This window comes from Oncorhynchus keta, chromosome 10, assembly GCF_023373465.1.
Source record: "Oncorhynchus keta strain PuntledgeMale-10-30-2019 chromosome 10, Oket_V2, whole genome shotgun sequence".
Taxonomy (NCBI): Eukaryota; Metazoa; Chordata; class Actinopteri; order Salmoniformes; family Salmonidae; genus Oncorhynchus; species Oncorhynchus keta.
The window spans coordinates 50,000,310-50,018,550 of NC_068430.1; the positions used below are offsets into that span (position 1 = coordinate 50,000,310).

At 39.9% G+C, this 18,241-nt stretch overlaps 1 protein-coding gene across 1 annotated transcript in view; it reads left to right on the top strand.

The window, feature by feature from the left end:
• The window catches only part of raly (RALY heterogeneous nuclear ribonucleoprotein), a 154,493-nt gene that overhangs the window by 112,248 nt on the left and 24,004 nt on the right, over positions 1 to 18,241 (top strand). The window contains exons 4-8 of the mRNA XM_052527247.1: positions 7,832 to 7,879; positions 7,970 to 8,042; positions 9,505 to 9,552; positions 13,794 to 13,951; positions 14,821 to 14,937. Of these exons, the coding sequence (XP_052383207.1) occupies positions 7,832 to 7,879; positions 7,970 to 8,042; positions 9,505 to 9,552; positions 13,794 to 13,951; positions 14,821 to 14,937 (444 nt within the window). The remainder of the gene's footprint in view (positions 1 to 7,831; positions 7,880 to 7,969; positions 8,043 to 9,504; positions 9,553 to 13,793; positions 13,952 to 14,820; positions 14,938 to 18,241) is intronic.

An 18,241-nucleotide genomic window follows, 5' to 3' on the forward strand; every position in this document is an offset into this window, starting at 1 on the left:
TAGCCTTTGTTTTGAACAACAGTGAACATGGTGTACTTGAAGAAAATAGTTTAGAGCTGTGGATGGTGAAGAGCAAGATGTGGAGGATGGATGGAGAAGCATACATGTTTTCCTTAAGGGTCTGACCAATGCAAGCACTAATTGGGGAGAGAGAAACCAAATGTGTTCAAAAACCGAAATAAACTTTAGAGTGACGGTGGTTATACACAGTGGGTTACCTGACATGGAAGATGAAGATACACACAATTCCTCCAAAAATGGGGCAATCACTCATCAGCTGATGCTGTCCATACATGATGATTTGCGAAAAACGTTTGTTTCCACAACTAATGACTGGGAGAGACAAAACTACGGCAACATCATCGACAGGTTGTCCCAACTGGACAGAGACATCAATCAACGTAATAAACCGGCTGTTATCAGAGTTCTGCGGGTTACGAGTGAAACCTATAACATTATTCGTTCAGCAGAAGAGAAACCTGGTATATGTCATTATTGCTGCATTTCTGTTCACAACGAGAATGTCGGAAAAGAAAACTAAATCTAATGATGAATTGCCAGAAGAAATTGGGTCCGTCTAAGGGAAAATGGAAACAGGACAACTGCCTCAATGATACAATGCTGATGCAGAAATTTAAGAAACTCTCTACGGCTCAGCTGGATGCTGTGGAAGTAAACTAACAAGGCCCCCTCTTTACGTCCCATCTCAGCTGGTGTACATATGAATTCAGCTGGAATATATGTGAACATGATTAACAACTTTGCAGTAGATTTTTTAGTAGATATGGGTGCTGAAGTCACTGTATTGCTCATATCTTATGCAAAACATATATGTCCTCAGTACAGTACACGGGCAAAAAGAGCAACAGGAGTTGGGGGGGATATGAGACAGATATGAAACAGACTAAATCATTATCAATTTCTATTGGTCCAATGAAGATTGATGCAGGGGTGTGGATAGGCTCATTTGAACAACCTATTTTAGGTCTTGATGTTATTATGCAACTTGACTCTACATTGAACATTTCTGAAGGGAAGGAGAAGTGTAAAATTAGACAACTGCAGGGATCTACAGTTCAGAACCATCCTATTTGGACTACGAAGAAAAACGAGTGTGGAACTTTGGATATGGAACCAGTGTGCTAGCAAATAAGCTATGGCTGCTACTAAAGTAGTGGAGGCTCCTAACATCATCATACAACGTGGCACCACATGTAATCCAGCCACTCTGATGTATCTTACAGATACCACATTATTTGAACACGACTGTTGTGAGTTGGTTTTGGATTAGCTCTCTGATAGGGTTAATAAGAGTCATCTGTTGGAAAACCCTGAGTTTATCTTATACATAGGCGGTTTAAGCATTGTGGAGGGGGTTGTGAGGAAGGCAGGCTGGGCAGTTACTACAATGGACAATGTGATAGTGGCAGGCACGTTAGATTTGAGGAAAGCAGTTGTTCACCTTATGAGTGACACAATGCTTAACTATTGCATACAACTCTTTAATACAGTATGGGAAGCAGACAGACAATAGGAGTGGGGAATAAGCCCAGAGGGGGTACATGACGTAGTACCAGGACAGTGGGTGATGGTAAAAGAAATAGGGCCAAAATGGGAAGGTCCTTATCAAGTTTTGCTCATAATGAGGTCAGCAGTAAAAGTCCAGGGAAAATCACGACGGATACATGTCACTCATTGCAAGGTTGTCCATTTTGATGACAAAGCGGAGTCTGGAGAATTTAGAACTGATTGATTAGCAATCGGGGGCCAATCTTGGGTGAAGAAGCATAGTAAGATAATCAGAACCTGATAAGCTTCTATGTTGTACACAGGAGTCATCATATTAGGGATATCTATAGCCAACATTTTCCTGAAAATCGGGACATGCTTACTTAGGGAAATCTATTTCTCTTGAAACCAGGACATGTTACTTTCACTTTTTTGTTTCCTTCGTTACAGGTTATGTGAATTTACAGTCTGAAGCTGAAGCAATATCCCTTGATCCAAGAACTGTACTTGAAATGATACAAGATCACCGGTGAAGTGTTCATTAGAGAGTCCTTATCAACCAGTGGAACGGAAGAAGAATTTGAATGGAAGAAGAATTCCTTACTACCGGCAGACTGTCAGAACATAATTTCTAATAGCTATCTATGTGAGACTGATACCAGTGTGGAAGAGCTGGTCACTTTTAAAGGTCTTGGTGAATGATTACCTTGCCAATAGGACGATAAAATATTGTCTTGTAGAATTTTTTTTGTTTGTTTCCTCCTAATATGGGATGTTGTAGGGACATTATCATTACACCTGTTAATACTTGTTTTCTATTTCTTATTGTAACAGCAAGTACAATATGCCCTTTGTGTTTTATAGAAATGCAAGGAGATAAATGTCAATGATTTATGCTTACTACTGTTTTTATACTGTCTATTTTTTCATAATTTTTGTTTTCTTAAAATATATTTTAAGTATTTATTTTTTAAATGGCGAGAGTAAGGGGGAGAATAAGAATATTTCGAAGATAAATACACAACGCAGAAGACGAGAGGTCAAAAGTACTAAATGTCAATAGGGAATTATCAATGTGAATTATCAACATCTGTTAGGAATGTCAGTTCTGAACTCATAGCTACGTGGGGCACGTTCTCATTGGTCAAACCTGAAATAGGATACAGGTTATTTGGCCATTGGCACAGTTTTATTGCAAGAAATTCTAATTGGTCAACCACAGGCTAGGGCTTGGTTATAAAACTACATCCTGTCCTTTTGTTGTGTGGATAGAACCACAGGAGAGAATCACTGAGGACAGGGGAGCATGAACATTTACTTCCAAGCATGATTTGCCCGCTTTGAATAAACCTATTTGAATCTGCCTTATTTGCTTTGGAGTCTGTGTTATTGAAGAGTAACATCAACTGCTAACACTTGCTTGGGCCAAGAAATATGAGCAATGGACATAAGACCAGTGGGAATCTATCCTTTGGTCTGATGTGTCCAAATTTGAGATTGTTGGTCAAAACCGGCGTGTCTTTTTTGGACGCAGAGTAGGTTAACGGATGATCTCCGCATGTGTGGTTCCCACCGTGAAGCATGGAGGAGGAGGTGTGATGGTGTGGGCGTGCTTTGCTGGTGACACTGTCAGTGATTTACTTAGAATTCAAGGCACACTTAACCAGCATTGCTACCACAGCATTCTGCAGCGATACACCATCCCATCTGGTTTGCACTCAGTGGGACTATCCAACCCTGATCCAACACCCCTCCAGGCTGTGTAAGGGCTATTTGACCAAGAAGGAGAGTGATGGAGTGCTGCATCAGACCTGGCCTGCACAATCACCCGACCTCAACCCAATTGAGATGGTTTGGGTTGAACCGCAGAGTGAAGGAAAAGGAGTCAACAAGTGCTCAGCATATGTGGGAACTCCTTCAAGACTGTTGGAAAAGCATTCCAGGTGAAGCTGGTTAAGAGAATGCCAAGAGTGTGCAAAGCTATCATCAAGGCAAAGGGTGACTACTTTGAAGAACCTCAAATATAAAATATATTTTGATTTGTTTTTCGGTTACTACATGACTCCATGTGTTATTTCATAGTTTTGATGTCGTCACTATTATTATATCATGTAGAAAATAGTAAAAATAAAGAAAAATCATGTAATGAGTAGGTGTGTCCAAACTTTTGACTGTTATACTGTTTTTATAGAAAAATGTAATATATGTTTGTTAACCTGAATTTTTTTGACTCCTGGGTTCCATTCCTGAAATAAAACAGAACAAGGAAATAATGTATGACTTTTGTTATTCCTTGAGGTGTAATGCTTTATATTTGATAAATTTCAATCAAACTTTTCAAACTTTTTCAAATCATATTTTGCCTAGCCAACATCCTTTAGCCAAACTGTTTCATCAGCTGGTTACTACTGTTTGCTTACGTCTGCTTCCAACTCATTCTCAAACACATAGATCCCCTGAACGCAGCTCACTTTCCAGCCCACCTTCCAGCTCACACTCTCAAACACATAGATCCAATGAATGCAGCTTACTCTCCAGATCTCAATCCCCTGAATTCTGATCACCTGTTCACACACCTGTATGTCATTTACACTATTTAGTTCAGTTCATTGTACCCCATCATTGTGAGGTATTGTTTGTTTTTGTGCACATTCTATTTGGAGCGCTTATTTTCATTTATTTGTCATATTAGTCCTCCCGTGTATCGTAGTTTTTGGCCATCCTCACTAACAACGTTTTTTGTCTATCAGATTTCCTATCATCAACTTCTTGTCTGATCTCCCAGACTACGTTAGCCTTTTTTCCCCACCTGTAATGTTACCTTTTTGGATTCCCTGTGTATGACCTTCTGCCTGTCCCTGGACCCTGCTACCTGCCTCCTCCTGTGGTCCTTTACTAAATAAACACCTGCTGTGCCCTGCGCTTTAAACCAGCACTCTGTCTCCCATCATGCTCATTACACTGTAGAGTAAAGAGCACCATTTGAATTGTTACATTACATAGATTTGTCCGAGGAATATATAGTTGGTGTCGTAACGTGACTATCATATTAATGTGATGACTGCAAATAATTACCTACTACGTTTAATTATTACTCAATTAAATTAATCATGTAATAATTAACTCATTGGGAATTTGGGGCACCACGGGAAAAGTCATTTACCTAGTTACTATCTCCCGACAAACTCTCAAGATTATCTAAATATCTCTTACATCAATAAGTCAACTATTCATTATTTCCTCATATCAGTCTAATTCGTAAATCTGCACGAACCCTAACCTAAGTGATGAATCAGCGATACACAAATTGGCTTAATTATTTATTTACTAACTAAATAATTACACAGAAATACATAAAACACACACACACAGTATAGGTCATTGATTACTAACATAATGCAATGAAAACAGTCCCTAGTGGACTAACAAAAACATGACCTTCTGGTTACACAATGGAAAGGGGAGGGGTATGTAAGGAGAGAGTCAACTTCTCGTACATATATTTGGAAACTACGCTCACCGTAGTCAGAATATTTAGCACCCTAACAACCGAAATGCAACATATATTTACGCATAGATGTATTTCTCTGTTGTCTCACTTTTGAAACTATTCGATCCGTCTATGGCAAGTAGTTCGATGTACGTCTCTGTCCTTTTTAGTTGTATGCTTCTTTGTCTTGGAATGTCCGTTAGAATGGATACATCAGAGGTACATTTGGTGGTGAGAAGGAACTGTTCTTCCCTCTGACCTCATTAGGGGCGTGGCTTAGTTTGTGTGCAACAAACATGAAAACCATTATCTCATTAGAAGACTAAAATCACATTTCTATCGTTTCAAAAATAGTTTCATATTTAATCATACGTTTTACAACATTTAGATGTAAATCTGATATATACTGTGTGGAAGCTCTTAGTTACAATGTTTCCGTCATGTCTTTCTGATCAATTTAATGGCATCACAAAATAGACATTCATTTCCCATATTCTGTCATCATTCCCAACATTCTTTATGTTAGAAATATTGTTTCAATGTCCATTGTTTGATGTTAAAGTTTTGGCGGCACAGTCTCTCTGAGTAACAAAGGATTTCCAGCCTTCCATTTCTGCGTGTGGGAGAGTTTCTGCAAGGCATTTAAGTCATAAAACAGGCCAAACTACCCCCTCTCCTCTCCTGTGGGAAGAGGGGGGAGTCTGGCTATCCTCAGACATTTGTCTAGCTGATGGGTCCTTTTGATCCTCACCAAAGAGAGAGAGAGAGAGTCATGACATTGGTAATACTTGAAGTTTATTCAAATGTAACCAAGGAGATCAATAACGTGTCCACATAACAATCAGCCCGTAGATGTCGCCAAAGCATAAGCCTTGATAATCCTGTCTGGCTTCAGAGTTTACGATAACCCATTATATCTACAACTTCGCCTCACTCATGCCATGGTCTCTGTATACAATATATCTAATTACACACACACACAATTCAATTGGATGATATCTACAACCTTGCCTCACTCACGCCACATTCTCTGCATACAGTAGATCTGATTAGACGCCCAAACTACCTCACTTTGTTGCTTACTTGACTTGATCCACCCTTGTTCTAACTCCCCTCTGCCCCAGCAAGGTGAAACTTCTCCAAGCCATAATACTCACCCAAAATATCTTCCTCGCTTGGTGATGAGGCAAGAATCTCAAGTGGTGATGAAATATAGCCACCGCTGTAGCCCTCTCTTTCCAGGGGAGAATAAATACATTTTAAAAAATGAACCAAATATATTTAGATGCCAGCGTTTCCCTTAGCCGTGGTTGGCATATGTACGTACGTGTTAAAAGGCTAGGGGCAGATTCACCCTATTTCTGTGGGCTTGCCTTTGTGTTATGGCGAGGTTCCGTGCAGAGATCAAAGGGTGGGGTCTAGATATTCTTGTTATTTTGAAACGGTTTACATTGTGCCATTTATGTTGATTCACTGTTACCTGACTCCCAAATGTCAGACATAATATTGCAGCACTTACACCTTTAGCAGAAAACGTCCTCGTCTAATATTGAGAGATGAAAGGAGTCCTGCTCTTTATTGTATGTCTATGTTTGATGTAATATTAAAGTTCACCCAAATTACAAAATGACATATTGGTTTCCTTATCCTGTAAACAGTCTATGGACAAGGTAAGACAGCAGTCCATGCTTTGGTTTTGTTTATTCGACCACTGTCTCCGAAACCTAATACCAGGGATATTGACTTGTATTGGATTTGTTCCACAAATGCGGAGAGTCGGCAGGTAAACCAAACCAAAGCATTGATTGCTCTCTTACCTTGTCCATAAACTGCTTACAGGGTACAGAAACCTATTTGTAATTGTTTTATATGAGTGCACTGTCCATTTAAACGGGCAATCTGCAGTTCAAACAATAACAAAGTGACACCCCGCCACTGATTTGGTAAATAGCTGAGGGATGGGACTGGACAAAATGTAACCACTCTCAAATTCAGACAGAGATGTGTATGCAAGGACTGACCACCCATGAGATAGAAAATATAGTCTCAACAATTTTTTAGGCTATAAAGTGCTTGTTCACACTTATTGAGTACAAACAAAATGATAAAACAAGCTTATTTTGGGTTCTGATGGGGTACAACAATTGAACTAAGTTCATAAAGCATTTCTACGTTATATCCTTCAAGAATCAATAGCTATACACTAAGTGTACAAAACATTAGGAACGCCTTCTGAATATTGAGTTGTACCCCCTTTTGCCCTCAGAACAGCCTCGGGTTTTTGGGGCATCCCTGTCGAAAGCATTCCACAAGGATGCTGGCCAATGTTGACTCCAATGCTTCCCAAAGTTGTGAAACTGTTGAGCATGAACAACCCAGCAGCATTGCAGTTCTTGACACACTCACACTGGTGTGCCTGTCACCTACTACCATACCCCATTCAAAGTCACTTCAATATTTTGTCTTGCCCATTCACCCTCTGTATGGCACACATACACAATCCGTGTCTCAATTGACTCAAGGCTTAAAAATCCTTCTTTAACCTGTCTCCTCTCCTTCATCTACAATGATTGAATCGGATTTAACAGGTGAAATCAATAAGTGATCATAGCTTTTACCTAGATTCATCTGGTCAGACTATGCCATGGAAAGGGCATGTTTAGTACACTCAGTGTACTCTAAGTCCCAAAATTGGTGTAACAATCGTAGATTGCCCCTTTAATAACAGATGATAAGGGTGATGTTGATACAATTGATAATTGAGACTCATTTTGTCTCGATCCATCTGCTTTTCTCTGTAACACCCCTTTTCTCCACTCCTCTCCTCCTCAGACATCAACATGGCGGGGGAGCCCATGCCCAACAGACCCAGAGGGCAAGGTTGATATTGATGATTGAGAGACTCCTGTGACTTTTTACTACATTTTTCTAAATTTCTCTGTAACATTCTCCCTCTCCGTTTTTCCTCAGACATCAACATGGCGGGGGAACCCAAGCCCAACAGACCCAAAGGGCTGAAGAGGTCTGCCACTGCTCTCTACAGGTACTCCATAGGGAGTAAAGCTTCATGGAAGGGACGGGGCAATAAGTAATAAGGGTTCAATCTCAATTGTCTCAATACGGTAATTGCTGATAATTCCTTTACTCATTTCCTATCCTTCAACATCACTGGTCTGATAGAATCGGACAGTGGGCTTTTTGCCATACTGCTCTGATCTGTCTTTTTCTGAGACCGGGGCATACAATGGAGAGGAATTTGAGGAAATTAGGAAACTTTTGATGCTAATTGTCATTCCAGAATGTTATAATGTTGTTTAATTATATGTATACATAAATATACATTATTGTTCAAAAGTTTGGGGTCACTTAGAAATGTCCTTGTTTTTGAAAGAAAAGCTAATTTTATGTCCATTAAAATAACATCAAATTTATCAGAAATACAGTGTAGACATTGTTAATGTTGTAAATAACTATTGTAGCTGGAAATGGCAGATTTTTTATGGAATATCTATCTACATAGGCATACAGAGGCCCATTATCAGCAACCATCACTTGTGTGCTCCAATGGCATGTTGTGTTAGCTAATCCAAGTTTCTCATTTTAAAAGGCTAATTGATCATTAGAAAACCCTTTTGCAATTATGTCAGCACAGCTGAAAACTGTTGTTCTGATTAAGAAGCAATAAAACTGGCCTTCCTTAGACTAGTTGAGTATCTGGAGCATCAGCATTTGTGGGTTCGATTACAGGCTAAAAATGGGCAGAAACGAGCACCTTCTTCTGAAACTCGTCAATCTATTCTTGTTCTGAGAAATGAAGGCTATTCCATGCAAGAAATTGCCAAGAAACTGAAGGTCTCGTACAACATTGTGTACTACTCCCTTCACAAAACAGTGCAAACAGGCTCTAACCAGAATAGAAAGAGGAGTGGGAGGTCCCGGTGCCCAACTGAGAAAGAGGATAAGTACATTTGAGTGTCTAGTTTGAGAAACACACGTCTCACAAGTCCTCAACTGGCAGCTTCATTAAATAGTACCCGCAAAACACCAGTCTCAACGTCAACAGTGAAGAGGTGACTCCGGGATGTTGTCCTTCTAAAGCAAGGTTGCGCTGTTTCTAAAGAAGGCCAGTTCTATTGCTTCTTTAATTACCACAGTTTTCAGCTGTGCTAACATAATTGCAAAAGGGTTTTCTAATGATCAATTAGCCTTTTAAAATTATGAACTTGGATTTACTAACACAATGTGGCATTGGAAAACAGGAGTGACTGTTGCTGATAATGGGCCTCTGTACGCCTATGTAGATATTCCATTAAAATATCTGTCGTTTCCAGCTACAATAGTCATTTACAACATTAACAAAGTCTACACTGTATTTCTGATCAATAGAATGTTATTTTAACGTACAAAAAAATGTGCCTTTTCTTTCAAAAACAAGGACATTTCTAAGTGACCCCAAACTTTTGAACGGCAGTGTATATATATATATATTTTTTTTTATCTTTCAGTGGGTACGACTTTGATTATCACTACTACAGAAATGAATTATATGGCAGGTGAGTGGATTACACCAGAGCATTTCCATCTAAAAATACACATGAGCATCAACATGTGAAGTTCATAGGAGCACATCAAATTTGAAACTAAGAGAAATGAAGGCATACAAAAAATTGTAATAATCAAAGGTTTAGATTTCTGGTCAAACATATGGAAAAGGGGTCTAAGAAAACATTTAGCAGAAAAGGTCTTAGAAATACATCAAAACATAATGTTGAAGTAAAGAAACCTCTCAACTAATATCAACATTTATATTTAGTTTGCAGAAAAGATTAGCCTTCTGTAAGTTTAAGAAACATTGCCTAGCATCTTGTGATTCTGTTACCAAAACCCCACATACAGTAAGTATTCGCATCCCTGAGTCAATACTTTGTAGAAGCACCTTTGGCAGCGATTACAGCTGTGAGTCTTTCTGGATAAGTTTCCACACTTATTCTTTTCAAAAGTCGTCAAGCTAGATAGATTTTCAAGTAGATTTAATTAAAAACTGTAACTCGGCCACTCAGGAACATTCAATGTCTTCTTGGTAAGCAAATACAGTGTAGATTTGGCCTTGTGTTTTAGGTTATTGTCCTGTTGAACGGTTAATTAATCTCCCAGTGTCTGGTGGAAAACAGACTGAACTAGGTTTCCCTCTAGGATTTAGCCTGTGCTTAGCTCCATTGTTTTGGTTTATTTGCACAGGCTTCCTTCTTTTCACTATGTCAAATAGGATAATATTGTGGAGTAATTACAATGTTGTTAATCCATCCTCTGATCTCCGATCACCGCTATTTAACTGTTTTAAACTCCCCATTGGCCTAATGGTGAAAACCCTGAGCGGTTTCCTTCCTCTCCGGCAACTGAGTTAGGAAGGACACCTGTATCTTTTTAGTGACTGATACATCATCCAAAGTGTAATTAATAACCACCGTGCTCAAAGGCATATTCAATGTATGCTTGTTTAATTTTACCCATCTACCAATAGGTGCCCTTCTTTACAAGGGCATTGGAAAACCTCCCTGGTCTTTGTAGTTGAATCTTTGGTTGAAATTCACTGCTCGACTGAGGGACCTTACAGATAATTGTATGTGTGGGGTACAGAGATGAGGTAGTCATTCAACAGAGTCCATGCAACTTATTATGTGACTTATTAAGCAACATTTTACTCCTGAATTTAAAAAAAATTGAACCTTTGTTTAACTAGGCAAGTCAGTTAAGAACCAATTAAGATTTACAATGACGGCCTACCCCGGCCAAACCCTGACGACGCTGGGCCAATTGTGCGCCGGCCTACGGGACTCCCAATCACGGCCGGATGTTATACAGCCTGGATTCAAACCAGGGAAGTAGTGACGCCTCTTGCACCTCTTGCACTGAGACCAAGTGCCTTGGTCATAAAACCTGAGGGAGATTGTTAGTCATTCTGTTACCAAACTTTACAGCTGCACTGTTCTTCGAGTAAATGTGTTTTTGTAAAACGTTCTGTGGAAATTGTTAAAAGTAGTCCTTGTGCATAGATTTGTGTGGTTTGTTTAACTTTGCAATCAATGGTTTTTGTTTGGCATACTTTTAAAGTGAAGAATCTGTGTCTCAGCATTCTGTTACTGTGGAATTGCCCACCTGTTAATACCCTTTCAGTATAACTCTACTTAGCACAAATGAGGTAGAAAGAAGAATTTTGCAATGGCGAACATTCACAGTAAATTAAATAAAGAGATACATTGTTTTGCAATCTCCCAAAAGCTCAGTCACTGATGGCATTATAAAGCAGTCATACAGAGGGTGCAAACTATATAATCTCTATATTTACTATCCAGAGACTTTTTGTGAGAGATGTTTTTGCATTTTGTTCTCCACTCATCATCACTGGAAGGTCTTCAAACTCGTTCCCATAAAGAAAGCTCAACCAGCTTTTAAGTCCAGCTTTAGTTTCACAAAACGACCTTTGCCAAGCAAACTTTGGCAGTATCTTTCCCCCCCATCTCTTGGCCGCCCCTGTTTCAGTGGCTATAGAAGCCCCGCTGGTGCTCTCCGCTGGATGCCCGTGTTTGCAGACGTCTGAACATAATATCCAGATGAGGAACACATTTCAACCATCCAGGGGAGTTTATTTATACCCTCTCTGTGATGTCCAATTCAGAGTTACGGCTGTCAGAGGCTGCCTTTGACTGGGATCAATATATTACAGAGAGATAAACCCAATCATTTCATTGCCCTTCTGCTTTCAAGTGATCTCCGGGGAGCCGCTGACGTAACCGGCGAACCTGCTCTCTGTCTGGACTGCAGATACCGCTTTGAAGCAGAGGCCTATTACTTCAATCGCAACACACCGGATAGAAACCTTTTTTCCTCAAAATCCTTGCTTATCTAAATCTTTACAGCGCAGTGGACTCATATACCCTTAAAGGCAATATACAGGTAACTACCAAAATAAAGGAAACACTAACATAACGGGTGTTAATAGGGTGCTGGGGCACCACAAGCTGCCAGGACAGCTTCAATGCACCTTAGCATAGATTCTACAAGTGTCTGGAACTCTATTGGAGGGATGCAATCATACAGGGATGTAGTCATAGAGACCATTCGTCAAAGAAACTAAATATGACATTTCTTTTGGAAGGTGGTGGAAAAGGCTGTCTCAGGCGCTGCTCCAGAATCTCCCATAAGTGTTCAATTGGGTTGAAGTCTGGTGACTGACACACACAAAACACGCACACACACACACACACACACACACACACACACACACACACACACACACACACACACACACACACACACACACACACACACACACACACCCTTTAAACCCCATTCTTCTCTTTTGAGACGCCTCTTTGAAAGTCACTGAGATCTTTTCTTCTAGCCACGGTAGCCAAAATAATGGGCAACTGGGCATTTTTATACATGATTCTAAACATGATTGGATGATAATTGCTTAATTAACTCAGGAACCAAATCTGTGTGTGGAAGCACCTTCTTTCAATATACACTAAACAAAAATATAAACGAAACATGCAACAATTTTTAAGATTCAAGATACATAGAAGGAAATCAGTCAATTAATCTATGGATTTCACATGACTGGGAATACAGATATGCATCTGTAGGTCACAGACACCTTTCAGTATCTGGTGTGACCACCATTTGCCTCATGCACCGCGACACATCTCCTTTGCATCGAGTTGATCAGGCTGTTGATTGTGGCCTGTGGAATGTTGTCCCACTCTTCTTCAATGGCTGTACGAAGTTATTGAATATTTGCGTGAACTGAAACACGCTGTCGTACACGTTGATCCAGAGCATCCCAAAGTATCCAGGAATTGTGTATAGATCCTTGCGACATGGGGCAGTGCTTTATCATGCTGAAAAATAAGGGGATAGTGGCAAATGAACGGCATGATAATGGGCTTCAGGATCTTGTCATGGTATCGCTGTGCATTCAAATTGGCATCGATAAAATGCAATTGTGTTTGCTGTCCATAGCATATGCCGCTCATACCATTACCCCACCGCCACCATGGGGCACTCGGTTCACAACGTTGACATCAGCAAACCGCTTGCCCACATGACACCATTACACGTGGTCTGCGGTTGTAAGGCCGGTCGGATGTACTGCCAAATTCTATAAAACACATTGGAGGAGGCTTATGGTAGAGACATTAACATTACATTCTCTGGTAACAGCTCTGGTGGACATTCCTGCAGTCAGCATGCCAATTGCACACTCCCTCAACACTTCAGACAGCTGTGGCAGAGTGGCCTTTTATTGTCCCCCAGCACAAGGTGCACCTGTGTAATGATCATGTTGTTTAATGTGCTTCACACCTGTCAGATGGCTGAATTATCTTTGCAAAGGAGAAATGCTCACTAACAGGGATGTTAATAAATGTGTGCCGAAAATTAGAGAAGTAAGCTTATTGTGCATATGAAACATTTCTGGGATCTTTCATTTCAGCTCATGAAACATTGGACCAACACTTTACATGTTGCGTTTCATATTTTTGTTCAGTGTATTTTGTATCCCTCATTTACTCAAGTGTTTCCTTAATTTTGGTACCTGTAGTTCTCTCAAACTCCATAAAATGTATTCACCACTCTCAGTCCATGGTACTGTACTGTAGTATAGCTACAGTTGACCCTTTCAATGTTTCTTTTCAAGACCTTTTACCTCTGAACTGTCATAACTTAATACAGAAATGTACATTATGAATATATCAATATCCTTCCACCAAATGCTTTGTCTTTCCCTCTGTAGGCTGTTTGAATACCGGGGCAGAGTGTCGCCAGTGCCTCTAGTGGTACCAGTTAAGCGGCCTCGCATGGCCATGCCCCTGGTGCGCCGGGTCAAGTCTTTGCCCGTCAAGCTGTTGGCACGTGCTTCAGTCCTCCCCGGCAACACCATCAAGCAGAAGTGTGAGTTTCCGCAGGCACTCTATACAATTTATTCAGTAAAGTTTGAGACCTCTTCGAGACAAAGCTTTGACCTGAATTGGCTGGGTTGAACATGAACAACTCTAAAGCCAGCTCTTTTCATCTAGAATAATGTTATATCTGCTTTAAAACAGTCAATTCTAAGGTTAAATAATGGATTTAATTTTGTTGGGACAAATCATTGTTATTGTCTTGAGTAATAACCATTTGCAGTGTTGTTACCATATATACAGCAATCTTCTCTTGATTCACATGCTATTACGTTGCAATGAATGTCAGAGTGAATGTCTTTTAAAGGCCCAGTGCCATCAAAAACATTTTTCCTGTTTGTTATATATATTTCCACACTATGAGGTTGGAATAACACAATGAAATTCTGGTAATGATAATAATGACCTTTTAGTAAAAGAGCTGTTTGAAAAGGCCGCCTGAAATTTCAGGCTGTTTTGGTGGGATGGAGTTTTGGCCTGCCTGGTGACATCCCCATTTGGTAAATTAGTGAATAGATTAATAAGAAAGAGTTCCAAACCTCTCTGCCAATAACAGCTTGTTTTCAGTTTTCAGCTCCTCCCCTCCTCCCCTCCTACCCTCCTCAGACCACTCCCAGACAGTCTTAGCAAAAATTATTGCTTGAGAAATTGTTCTTTATTTAGAAGCTATTTTTTGTTTCTTTTTGACCATTTTAATTGAAAATAATCACAGTAAGGAACTTCATTGTTACCCAGAGATGATTTAATATTGAGATGAAAATAGCTGCATTGGACCTTTAAACTTAAACACTCTTCTCTGCTGTCCCTTGCTCTCTCTCTCGTTCTGTCTCTCTCTGGTGTTTTCTGTTATGGGTGGCTCAGCGGTGAACTCCAACGAGCTACAAGATATCAAATCAGAGCTGACTCAGATCAAGTTCAACATTGATGCGCTGCTCGGCCGACTGGAAAGGATCACAGAGGACAAACACATCGCTGCTGGTGAGTTCCATCTCCATCAGGCCACAAGAAAAATACAACTCGACAGAGTACTCTTTCTCTATCAGGTGGAGTCAACCAAGGGTCGAAAATGTCTGTGTGAAAACCAGGGGTTGAAACCGGTTCAGGCAACAAAATCAGAACCACAAACGAAAGTGATCTATAATGTTCCAGAACAGAACCGTTATTTTGAAAGCATGAGAACGGGTTAAAAATGTTATTTTATGTTACCGGCATTTTCCAGTCACACAAAAAGCCCTCACTCTGTCACTCAGAAACATATTCCAGTGTGTGTGCCAGGGTTTCCGTCAGGAAAAAATGTCGCCAGACAACGTTACTAGAAAGATGAAAATGTATTGGACATTTGAGAAATTTTCTACGGACATAAGCGTTCAAATCCGACCTTGCGCAGCCAGCGCCATCAAGAGATATTGGCCATATGAGCCAAATTTAATTGCCCTTACAGCCTATAAATCTTTTTGTAACTGTTAATTGGGTTTCGATGTGTAGCATATGTTAAACGTCATAGCCAATCTGTATTTATTTTTTACTTTCCCAAAACAACGATTGTCCACCTCACAGTGTAGCTGTCAGAGATTTTATCACTAACTGCAACAGGGCACTGCATGCATAGGCCGATAAGCTATAGTATTAATATTAAAAATATATATTTACAGTGCCTTCAGAAAGTATACAGCCTGAATTCAGAATATATTAAATATTTTTCTCATCCATCTTCACACAATACCCCATAATGACAAAGTAAAGACATATCTTTAGAAATGTTTACAAAATGTTTACAAATTTATTGAAAATTAAATACAGAAATATTTTGTTTGAAGAGGAGTAAGGATCGGACCAAGATGCGGCGTGGTAAGTGTTCATGATGTTTATTTAAAGACATAAACTGAACACTAAAATACAAACCAAACCAGTACCGTGTGGCGACAAACACAGACACGGAAACAAACACCCACAAACCAACAGCGAAACCCAGGCTACCTAAGTATGATTCTCAACCAGAGACAACTAACGACACCTGCCTCTGATTGAGAACCATACTAGGCCGAACACAGAAATAGAAAAACATAGAAACACAAAACATAGACTGCCCACCCCAACTCACACCCTGACCATACTACATAAAGACAAAACAAAGGAAATAAAGGTCAGAACGTGACCAGAACATTCACAGTTTTAGATGTAGTGTAGATTTGGCCTTCTATTTTTGGTTATTGTCCTGCTGAAAGGTGAATTAATCTCTCAGTGTCTGATGGAAAGCAGACAGAACCAGGTTTTTCTCCAGTATTTTGCCTGTACTTTGTGCCATTCTGTTTCTTTCTTTTATCCTGAAAACCTCCCCAGTCCTTAACGTTTACAAGCATACCCATAACATGATGCACACACCACTATGCTTGAAAATATGGAGTGGTACTCAGTAATGTGTTGTGTTGGATTTGCCCAAAACATAACACTTTCGTATTCAGGACAAAAATATAATTGCTTTGCCACGTTTTTTTGCAGTATTACTTTAGTGCTTTGTTTCAAACAGGATGCGTGTTTTGGAATATTTTTATTCTGTTTCCTTCTTTTCACTCTTTCAATTAGGTTAGTATTGTGAAGTAACTACAATGTTGTTGATCCATCCTCAATTTTCTCCTATCACAGTCATTAAACTCTGTAACTAACTTAAAGTCACTATTGGCATAATTGTGAAATCCCTGAGCGGTTTCCTTCCTCTCCTTCAACTGAGTTGGGAAAGGACCACTGTATCTTTAGTGACTGGGTGTCCAAAGTATAATTAATAACTTCGACATTGTTAAATGGGATATTCAATGTCTGCTTTTTTATTTTTACCCTTCAACCAATAGGTGCCCTCCTCAGCAAGGCTTTGGAAAACTCCCTGGTCTCTGTGGTTGAATCTGATTTTGAAATGTACTGCTCAACTGAGGGACCTTCCGATAATAGTACTTGTGGAGTACAGAGATGAGGTAGTCATTCAAAAATAATGGTAAACACTATTATTGCACAAAATGAGTCCATACAACTTATTATGTGGCTTGTTACGCAAATATTTACTCCTGAACCTATTTAGGCTTGCCATAACAAAGGGTTTGAATACTTATTTACTCAAGATGTTTCAGCTTTTCATTTTTTATTAATGTGTAAGAAATTTGAAAAGCACAATGCCAATTTGAAATTATGGGCTATTGTGTGAAAGCCAGTGACCAAATATCTCTAATTAATACATTTTAAATTCAGGCTTTAACAAAATGTGGAATAAGTCAAGGGATGTGAATACTTTCTGGGGCTAGGCCTAAACTTTTCTTCTTCAGAGAGATGACACTGAGATGCATTTCTATGTAAGATACAGTGGGGAGAACAAGTATTGGAAACACTGCCGATTTTGCAGGTTTTCCTACTTACAACGCATGTAGAGGTCTGTAATTTTTATCACAATCTAAAACAAAAATCCAGAAAATCACATTGTATGATTTTTAAGTAATTAATTGGATTTTTATTGCATGACATAAGTATTTGATACATCAGAAAAGCACAACCTTATATTTGGTACAGAAACATTTGTTTGCAATTACAGAGATCATACGTTTCCTGTAGTTCTTGACCAGGTTTGCACACACTGCACCAGGGATTTTGGCCCACTCCTCCATACAGACCTTCTCCAGATCCTGTCGCTGGGCAATACAGCCTTTCAGCTCCCTCCAAAGATTTTCTATTGGGTTCAGGTCTGGAGACTGGCTAGGCCACTTCAGGACCTTGAGATGCTTCTTACGGAGCCACTCCTTAGTTGCCCTGGCGGTCGTTGTCATGCTGGAAGACCCAGCCATGACCCATCTTCAATGCTCTTACTGAGGGAAAGAGGTTGTTGGCCAAGATCTCGCGATACATGGCCCCATCCATCCTCCCCTCAATACGGTGCAGTCGTCCTTTCCCCTTTACAGAAAAGCATCCCCAAATAATGATGTTTCCACCTCCATGCTTCAAGGTTGGGATGGTGTTCTTGGGGTTGTACTCATCCTTCTTCTTCCTCCAAACACGGCGAGTGGAGTTTAGACCAAAAAAGCTCTATTTCTGTCTCATCAGACCACATGATCTTCTCCCATTCCTCATCTGGATCATCCAGATGTTCATTGGCAAACTTCAGACGGGCCTGGACATGCGCTGGCTTGAGCAGGGGGACCTTGCGTGCTCTGTAGGATTTTAATTTATGACGGCGTAGTGTGTTACTAATGGTTTTCTTTGAGACTGTGGTCCCAGCTCTCTTCAGGCCATTGACCAGGTCCTG